We start from the raw sequence: 9,952 nt of genomic DNA, 5'->3' as shown, positions 1-9,952 counted from the left end.
CAAGCTCTCTGATCTTGTTCACCCACACACCACCTCACCGGACCCACCCCCATGTCCAATTGGTCGATGGTGATGTAGCCGGGGTTCAAAACATGTCATGGGGTGCCCAGGATCGAAATTACCACTTGATCCGAAAGAACAAAACGAACAGAAAAAGTGCGCGAATTTTGAAGAAAGAAAAAGTCACGAGGACGGCCACGACGTTGAAAGACCCGCTTCGACCGAACCCATCAATGCAGACCAAGATGGACAAAGGTACGTCACTTTACCGTAGGCCTACGTAAATTGTTGTGGATATTAAATAAATGAAACCACAAGTTACAGTATTTGTTTTGAATAACAGTTCCACACATGGTATCTTTTAGGGATGACCCAAACAGCCAACGTGAAAGAAGTGCTGCTGCGATATACATCGCCAACTTTATCAAGAACTATGATGAAATGTGTGACGTGGTGGTGAGTACTAGTGATTCTGACGTCAGCAGTTCCGATGAAGAAGACTTGGTTCCACGTCAGGCATACAAAGAAGCGCATACTGATGGTAAATATGAAATGATTTTTTTTAATATGCGGTGATTACGATAGCAAATTTTGACAATTGATTTTGCCTATGATTTGTTTATGTTGAATTGAATATGAAGATAATAACTTTTACTATGATCAAGATGATAAGAATATTTTGTAAAATGTTTAGATACAGAGATGATATTGAAAAAGGCAAGAAAAAAGAAAAAAACAACATATCGACGCGTTATAAGAAGACCTATAATTGAAGACAACCTTGTCATCGAAGATTTAGAGTTTCCTGTTGTACCACCACCTCCCTCCAACACCAAGACGAGCAGTGCGATCAAGTCTGAAAATGAACCGTCCACAAGTGACGAGACAATAAACCCACGCGAAGAAGATATACCCCACTCGAGTGGTGTTAACAACAGTACAGGTACAGAAAAAACAAATGATATATCGCTTGAAGAACAAAAATCGAATGTGGAGGAAACGACATTCATGAATGAAAACGTAAAGAGAGGTGACATTGCTTGTGTCATGTGTCAACAAGAACAACAACAAGAACAACAAGGCAAGAGTGAGGTAGGACCCTACACTAAAATATAATTATTTCGAAGTCTCATATTTATGAAGGGATAGTGTTCCATGAAATCTCTGCGAATTATTCTGGCTGTTTTACTCGGGGTTTTACTTTATTGTTTCGATTTAGGTTTTTGCTTTTTTATTTTGTATCTCCATTGTGTTCCAGCCACTGATATCCACAGCATTGTCATTTGTTCAGTAGTTTAATTTGTAGTTCTGTACTTATTTCTCGTAGGAAGAACAGACAAAGCTTCAGAAAGTGTTGTCTGTCGAACTTGTCACTGAGCGTGATTTCAACCAACGTTATAGAGACGGTGCAGAGAGCCCGGTCGCCGTCGTCGGTGAACGTCGTAGCTCGATGACTACCCGTCGTCTGTCTGTTGCACAGCCTCTACTTGCTATTCCTGAACAGCATGATGAAACGAGCGACGCATCAGATTGTGATTTCGATGTCTATTTTTAAATCAACTAAAATCACAATTAACGATAAATGATGATTTCCTAATAAAGAAATGTGGGCAAAACAACCTCTATAATGCTTTTTCCTTTGCTTTCAGGTCCTCATCATATTAGTAAAACTATTCTAGTAACATAAACTGGAATGCATATTGACAAAATATTGACAAAATATTGAATAACCTGTCTAATATTATGTGTTAAAGATATATATTATAGCGCTAGTTCTCAAACTTAAAAAAAGTTTGTTTAGTCGTGAATCCAGACGTCTCTTTGATTTCGGCGTGCCTAATACCCACACGGTTTGCTTGAAAACTGGCTGCTGAGCGGCTGGCAGGCGACTTTTAAAACTTCGTCGGCGGCCATGCACATGCAATATGCAGGCGAACAAAACAAACAAAAGAATCTTATTTCACAGACAACCAGGTAACATTTGTGTATTATAATAAAATAAAATGATTGTATAAATATTTGAATTAAATTATGAAAACCGAGATTATAAATCTGGCGTTATGACTAGGCTACTCTAGAGTCTAGGCCTACCTAGCTAGGCTAGTAGTAGAGTAGTGTACCATAGACTAGGAAGGAGGCTACCTAGCTAGGCCAAGGCTAGGCCTACTTGTCAAAAAGGGGTCTAGGCCTAGATAGGCCTATTATAGCCTAGGGCTAGCTCCAGACTTTAGTACAGGCAGGTATTTACAGTACACACACATGTCTTAGTAGCCTTAGTTACTACACTATACTAGCCTAGTCCCTAAAAACCTAGGCCTATTTTAGAGAACAAAGAATAAATAAAATAGAAGAAGGCAAAATAATTGTTTGGTGCAAGAATAAAAATTAAATGAAAATTAAATTCCTATATCATTATAATAATAGATATGCCTAGGGCCTAGATGTATCAATCGTCATATGAAACATGTCGACAACCAAAATCTCATTTTTGTCTTTTCCAGCCCATGTGTTGCTTGTTGATTTTACACCACCGTTTAATAACAAAGTATGCGCAAACATACACTCATGTTTAGAAGAGTTTTTTGCTCTTGTTTGCAGCTTAGCAGGCCCTCCAAGAGTACCTTACTTCAGTATATCAGCCATTCATAGGTACTCAGAGGTATGTGTATTATTAATGTATTAAGTTCAAACTCATTTGTTTGTGCCAAAAAGACTTGATATGTTACAGCCCCATTACTTTATTATGTATCCCTATCACAAACTACATTTTTAATGAAAAAATAAATACTATATGTTCCTATTGCGATCGGATAACCTTTTTTGTCTTTAAACAGTAAAAATAAGTTGATTCTAATCATTTAAGTGGCCCGCAACATGCATCTGTTATTATGACTTTTGTTTTAAATAAACTTCAACCCCAATATTTTCCTGCCCTAATGTGCTTTTTCCTTTTTTTAGTGTTTGCTTCCGTTACAAAATGTTAGAGGCAACTTTCAACAGATTTACAATGCTTTGCTGGAGTTGAAACATCTAAAAGCTGACATGCATGAGGACCAGAGTACGACATCATTTGGTCAAGGATTAAAAGATGCTGTTTTACAGTTTAATCGGCAGTCAACACATATTAGACAGGTGATTCAATATTTATTTTTATTGCAGAGAAAAGCTGTCTATCTTCCTACAGGTGCTATCATGAACCAAATCTTACACTCCACTTAAGCGCTCTCTACACTATCAAACTAGTTTGACAAAAAAAGTTTGATATGCCCAAATATGATAGTGATATGCCCAAATATGGTAGTAATATGACATCATCATGTCCATATATGGGTTACATCACATTTTGTTGTCACATAAAGTTTGATAGTGTAGGCAGAGCTTTAGACTCAACTGTCAACAGAAAGCATTGTTATTAAGGAAACATTATAATGTTAATGAAATTTTGTATCTAAAGTTGTTTTTATTTAGATTTAGTGTGATGATTCGCTGTTGGTCTGGAATGAAATAAAGAATAAAGAAAATGTTTGCTAAATCTGTCTCAGGCTAAATCAACTATTATTGACTTGTTTTTCATTCTTTTAAGATGAGTGGCTTTAGCACACAGTTAGAGGTTACTGTGTTTTCATGTCAACATGTTAATGCCATTGCAAGACAGATAGAGGCAGCTGCTCAGAGTATAGACTTAGAAATCATCAGGGTTAGTAGTTTTTGTATTAGGTTGTGGTATTACAAATGAATGAGGACACTAAATTAGTCATCAATCATTATTTGTTCAATCTGAGTATTATGTCATTATTTAGTTTACATTAGTACATGAATAATAATAATATTAAATGGTAGTCTTATATCAACTTTAAATACAATGTTTCTAAGAGCTTTACACACAAAATGATCAATAATATGTATAAAAGCTCTGTTCATACTATCAAACTTTATGTGACAAAAAAAAATGTGATGTGCCCAAATATGGTAGTGATATGATGTCATTGTGTCCATATACAGTATGGGCAAATCAGATTTTCTTTGTCAGATAAAGTTTGATAGATAGAGCTTAAGATAACCCAAAAAAAGAAGAAAAGCAGATGAACCAGTTACCCTACTCGGTTCTCCAGCATTTTGAAGCTCCCATATGAGAGCTCACCGGAACAGTATTGACAGGAGCTTGAGGGAAAAAGGCATCCATCTATCTATCTTGGTTTAATTTCAATTTACTTTTCACAGAAAATTGAAGTAGTTACTGTGTATGAGACAGAGAATGGTGTACCATTGGATGAGAATGACAGCTCACAGAGTACTGATTCAAGTGATGACATGGCAGCCATGATGGATATCATGCAAAGTAAACTTGTACCAAATGGTACCATTATTTCATTATTATTATTATTATTATTATTTCATTATTTCATTGTATATCTACTAAAGTTCTGTCTACACTATCAAACTACCGTGCCCAAATATGGTAGTATGCCTAAATATTGTAGTGATATGACATCATCATGTTTTTGTCACATAAAGTTTGATGTGTAGACAGAGCTTTAACAAATTTTACTATTGTTGTGGATTTAAAAGATGTGTACAAAACTGAAACTAAACCGAATCGTCCATCTATAGACTTGAATACAGTGAGCAATTAAAAAACTGTCTTAAAAATCTATAACCTCTTTATATGTCTTACAGTCATTAGTAAGAGAATTTACTTTTACAAAGAAGAAGAACATTTTTTCATTGTTTTTGAACAGATACACTAAGCATTAGTGATCACTTCAAACACTGGCTGTATGATTGTGGTACAGATAAAGAATATCTACACCTGAAACTAAATGGTAAGACACCTGTTAAAGGAACAATTTACTATGAAACACCACAGCTAACCACTATTCAGAGGGAAACCTTACTCAGGGAACACCTCATATTCAGGCAATGCTTGCTGTAAAATGGCAATGTTTTAACACTACAGCCAACAACTGCTTAAACAGTGTTAAGAGGACACTTTTTTAGGTACTAATAGAGCTGTACTGTTAAACTATAACTTTCAATCACATGTAAAGTCAATATTTGTGTGTTTTATAAATAGATATTGGTTCAGGTGCAATGACTTTAAAATGTGATATTAGGGAACAGATATTAAGCCCATCACTCCTACCACCAACTGCATCATCTTATGTAAGTCTGTTTTTTTTAATAATTTCCTTGTTTACTGTGTGTGTGTGTATCGACTGAGTGTAATTGTTGTAATGTTTTCTGTTTCAGAATATTTTGCCTGAATTGAACTCCTTTACAAGTGGTAGCAAGAAACAGTCAGCCTCAGTGTCAGTGATGCAACTTACTGCTATCAAGTTGGTTAGAGCTAATGGTCTCTGTGAGTCTATTGTAAGTACTGTAGTATCCCTCCTTTAAATTCGGATGCTACTACTCCTACTTATTGGGTTATGTAGAGTTAATGACACTGTAGTTTCAACGACACTGTGGTTGCAATGGAGAGTGGTTGCTATGCACTGGTTGCAATGGCACTGTGGTTGCAATGACACTGTGGTTGCAATGGCACTGTGGTTGCAATGGCACTGTGGTTGAAACTGTGCTTTGGTTGCAATGGCACTGTGGATGCAATGTCACTGTGTTTGCAATTGAGTGTGGTTGCAACAGAGTGTGTTTACAATAGAAATGTGGTTGGAATGCATTGGTTGCAATGGCGTGACATGCTTACAATGGAACTGTGGTTGCAATTGGCATGTAGAAGGCCTAACTTATGTATCATACTTATTATTGTGAATATTGTTCTTCTTCAGGTGTTTGGAATGCCATTTGTTTTGCAGCCCACATTGTGTTGGAAACTTGATTGGGAAGAATTGGACACCAATCAGCAGCACTTTGCTGCTCTTTGTCAACATTTACATGAAAAGGTTTGACAACAAAAACATGTTATAGATGTACTGATCCTTTATTACTAATGTAAAATAAATAAATGCAATTTCTTTATATTAAATTATATATATACGACAGTACAAGGTATATTTTCCCAATTGGAGCTTTGGATAATAACCAATTTTTATTTTATTTACTATTTTATTTTAGGATATGGTATTACTGACCTGCCAGAACTCAACCCATGATCAACCAAGTTACGCAGGCAAGACACCAAACCCTAGAGGGCACTTTGTTATTCTACCATCAGAAGGGGGTTCAAGTCTTCTAGTAAAGCCTGTAGCTAGTAAAGAGCTTCTGTTACCGCATAGTTTATCCAATAGAGTTGACAGGGTTGTTAGTGATGCTATGGAAGCTGTCGGCTCTCATCTTGAAAAGGTAAGTAAAAAATGATCAGTCCGGTTCTAAAGCTTTGTCTACACCATCAAACTTTATGTGATGTGCCCATGATGATGTCATATCACTACCATATTTGGGCACATCACTCTTTTGACTTTTGATAATGTTGACAGAGCATAAGAAAATAAGATTTTTTTTTTGTAGAAAACTATTGATATATTTGTACGAGAGTTTTAACCGTTTTATTATTATTTAAATTTATTCTAATTCCTTTAACTTAACTGATGGTTCTCTCTTTCGATTTTGATTTAACTTATTTGCAATCCTGGTGAATAAAATATATATTTTTTTAATGAAAAGCGGAAAATATCCTTTGAAAGGAAGTGTGTCGTGTGTGCGTGGCAATAATCTAATGTTACTGAATGTTACTCCTTGATGTATTGACAGCTAGAAGTGTGTGATGTACTCAATCCACTTTATTATGTGTCTAATCTACACCAAACATTAATGTCACAATTGATGAAAGGTAGTCAATGGCAACAGAAGAGAAAAAACAACAATAAAGATCAAAATAAGGTAATTAGAGATGTTTTTAAACATTGATAATAATTAAACAACAATTAAATTGTAATTGTTTGTAACTACTGTGCAGTAACTGTGCATTAGCTTTGCATCAGGGTGTTTAGTTCATTAATATTTTCAATGTACTTGGTAGAAAAAGTATTTAGAGTTGGGAGAAAAACATCTGATCTGATATTAAAACTTGTCTAATATTATTTGTTTAATATTGCAGCCAGCTAAAGTGATGAATGTAAAAGGCCGAACAAAAGGTGTGATTATGACACCATCGCTAAAATCTGGTCATGTGACCAACTCATCATCCAATGGAAGTAAAGCAAATAACACACGTCCAGGTTATAAAGAAGCTACTGTGAGTAGTCGTGATTTTCCAACAGAGTTATAAATTGTGACAAAGAATTGTGACTTCACTTCGGATAAAAGATAGTGTTCTTATGGACTTATAGTAACCAAATATGTCGAAAAACAGTACTGTAGTACAGGGATTTTTTGGACTATTTAAAATTAAATTATTATGCGATAATTGTTTGCGTTATCATCATCTTATAGAGTGTTTGTAACCGGTTATGTCGAAAGAGAAAAGGGTCAAAATTTGGTCATTTTTGAAAAGAAAATCCCTTTTTTTTTTTAAATGACCAAATAGAATTCAATTATTTTGTGATAGTATTGCTATATGTGCATATATTGCGTTATAATCATCTTATAGAGTGTTTGTAACCAGTTATGGCGAAAAAGAAAGGGTCGAAATTTGGCTATTTTTGGAAAATATCTCTGAACTATTATAGTAAAGGGATTTTTTAGAAAAATGGCCAAAATAGCCACTTTTTAGAATTCAATTATTATGCGATAATATTGCTATATATGTGCATATATTGCGTTATACGTCGTGAGGTGGTTTCCCGAATGATCGTAAAATCAAAACGGTACTGGGTATGACCAACTAGCGTTCTTGTCACCAACTAGTCATCCATTCATAGAAGTACTGATGTAGTAGCCTACCTGTACGGTGACCATAGAATGTGACCCGAGACATGACTAACTACGACTTTTAGATGATAGAAAGTTGAGAAAATTTGTTACGAGTAGTTGTACGATATGAAAATGTTTATGAAAATATGTTAAAGATGTAAAACATACTACACTAGGCGTATAAACAGTAATGTTTGTTAGTAAAAACAATTTCATGTTAAAAGATATAAGGAAGAAAAGCAAAGAGATTATGGAGCGGCTGTACCTGAATATACAATACAAGTATTGTAAGGTTAAAAACTAGAAATTTAGGCGATCTTGTCAAAGGTCAAGCGCCTTCAGCCTGCCACGTTTCGATATTCAATATTGAACTTGACCTGACGTGGTTCCACAATATCTTTATATGAAAAATTTGTAGAGTGGATAGAAAATTATTAAAAAGATTATTGTTAAACTCTTTTTAATATACGTTGTTCGTTTTAATGTTAACTAGGTTTAAATTTTCTCACCTTTTTAAAAAATTATTTTATTTCAAGATGAAGGAGATTGAAAGTTTATGTTGCGTACTTGTTTCTGTGTATACAGGACGCTAAAATATTAAAATTATTAGATAGGATTTACGTAATATGATTATATTTTATGGTTTATATGAATGATAATTTTAAATAGAAATGATTTAGTTCTAAATATAATATTAATTAGTCTTACCTTGTTTGAAAGCCATTTGGTTTGGATAATATTGAAATAATGATAATGTCGGAGCCGTAGTAAATTTAATATGTTTTTACCGACCTTTCCTTTGTGAGAATGTTATGTTTGAAAGTAACAGGTTCGAAGGTTTGCTATGTGCGTGTGTTAGAACGTGGTACCGAATTGGCGCGGGTTCGATTATGCGTAAAAGTCTGTATAGATTATTCTTATTATTAATTAACGTATAGTGATCAAAAAAGTAAATTTATGTCATTTAAAAGTTTTTTGTAACTACAGTAGTTATGGCGAAAAAGTAAAGGGTCGAAATTTGGCCATAATTCATACGCCATAATATTGCTATATATAGTACAGGGATTTTTTCAAAAAATTGGCAATACTTTAGCATAATTGACATGCGCAGAACCCATTATTCGACTCTGCGCATGTTTATTATGTGATAGTAACCATTTATGTCTAAAAATAATTTTTGACCATTTTATTTTTTGACATAACTGGTTACTATAGCATAATTGACATGCGCAGAACCCATTATTCGACTCTGCGCATGTTTATTATGCTATAGTAACCATTTATGTCTAAAAATAAAAGGGTCGAAAATTGGTCTTTTTTTGAAAATTTCCCTGTACTATAGTACAGGGATTTTTTCCAAAAATGGCCAAATTTCGACCTTTTTATTTTTCGATATAACTGGTTACTTTAGCATAATTGACATGCCCAGAACCCATTATTCGACTCTGCGCATGTTTATTATGCTATAGTAACCATTTATGTCTAAAAATAATTTTCGACCATTTTATTTTTTGACATAACTGGTTACTATAGCATAATTGACATGCGCAGAACCCATTATTCGACTCTGCGCATGTTTATTATGCTATAGTAACCATTTATGTCTAAAAATAAAAGGGTCGAAAATTGGTCATTTTTAGAAAATTTCCCTGTACTATAGTACAGGAATTTTTTCCAAAAATGGCCGAATTTCGACCTTTTTTATTTTTCGATATAACTGGTTACTATAGCATATTTGACATGCGCAGAACCCATTATTCGACTCTGCGCATGTTTATTATGCTATAGTAACCATTTATGTCTAAAAATAATTTTCGACCATTTTATTTTTTGACATAAATGGTTACTATAGCATAATTGACATGCACAGAACCCATTATTCGACTCTGCGCATGTTTATTATGCTATAGTAACCATTTATGTCTAAAAATAAAAGGGTCGAAAATTGGTCATTTTTCGAAAATTTCCATGTCATTTTTTCGAAAAATGGCCAAAATAGCCACTTTTTAGAATTCTTTATTATATATTATGCGATAATATTGGTATATAATATGTGCATATATTGCATTATAATCATCTTATAGAGTGTTTGTAACCAGTTATGGCGGAAAAGAAAAGGGTCGAAATTTGGCCATTTTTGGAA

General features: G+C 34.1%; 2 protein-coding genes across 2 annotated transcripts; both read left to right on the top strand.

Moving 5' to 3' along the window:
* Positions 1-9: 9 nt before the first annotated feature.
* LOC140055286 (uncharacterized) lies at positions 10-1,605 on the top strand. The gene is made up of 4 exons (XM_072100586.1): positions 10-255; positions 366-541; positions 695-1,092; positions 1,328-1,605. The coding sequence occupies exons 1-4, from the start codon at positions 98-100 to the stop codon at positions 1,553-1,555; spliced, it is 960 nt and encodes a 319-aa protein (XP_071956687.1). The 5' UTR covers positions 10-97; the 3' UTR covers positions 1,556-1,605.
* Positions 1,606-1,912: 307 nt separating this feature from the next.
* On the top strand, positions 1,913-7,577 carry LOC140054828 (meiosis 1 arrest protein-like). Its single transcript, XM_072099921.1, has 12 exons — positions 1,913-1,974; positions 2,502-2,659; positions 2,959-3,132; positions 3,584-3,697; positions 4,222-4,339; positions 4,740-4,823; positions 5,075-5,163; positions 5,251-5,370; positions 5,787-5,900; positions 6,073-6,300; positions 6,709-6,837; positions 7,055-7,577. Exons 1-12 carry the CDS (start codon positions 1,926-1,928, stop codon positions 7,223-7,225), a joined length of 1,548 nt encoding a protein of 515 aa, XP_071956022.1. The 5' UTR covers positions 1,913-1,925; the 3' UTR covers positions 7,226-7,577.
* The last annotated feature ends 2,375 nt before the right edge of the window (positions 7,578-9,952 follow it).

Source organism: Antedon mediterranea, chromosome 7, assembly GCF_964355755.1.
Source record: "Antedon mediterranea chromosome 7, ecAntMedi1.1, whole genome shotgun sequence".
NCBI classification, from domain to species: Eukaryota; Metazoa; Echinodermata; class Crinoidea; order Comatulida; family Antedonidae; genus Antedon; species Antedon mediterranea.
This window is presented reverse-complemented; position numbering and strand designations above follow the sequence as displayed.

Excerpts from the sequence above, each read along its gene's own strand:
- LOC140054828 (XM_072099921.1), top strand. The coding sequence starts at position 1,926 with ATGCAGGCGAACAAAACAAACAAAAGAATCTTATTTCACAGACAACCA. Across the intron at positions 5,901-6,072 it reads GTCAACATTTACATGAAAAG|GATATGGTATTACTGACCTG; the intron begins GTTTGACAACAA and ends ATTTTATTTTAG. Across the intron at positions 6,301-6,708 it reads TCGGCTCTCATCTTGAAAAG|CTAGAAGTGTGTGATGTACT; the intron begins GTAAGTAAAAAA and ends ATGTATTGACAG.
- LOC140055286 (XM_072100586.1), top strand. The coding sequence starts at position 98 with ATGGGGTGCCCAGGATCGAAATTACCACTTGATCCGAAAGAACAAAAC. Across the intron at positions 256-365 it reads GCAGACCAAGATGGACAAAG|GGATGACCCAAACAGCCAAC; the intron begins GTACGTCACTTT and ends GGTATCTTTTAG. Across the intron at positions 1,093-1,327 it reads AACAACAAGGCAAGAGTGAG|GAAGAACAGACAAAGCTTCA; the intron begins GTAGGACCCTAC and ends TATTTCTCGTAG.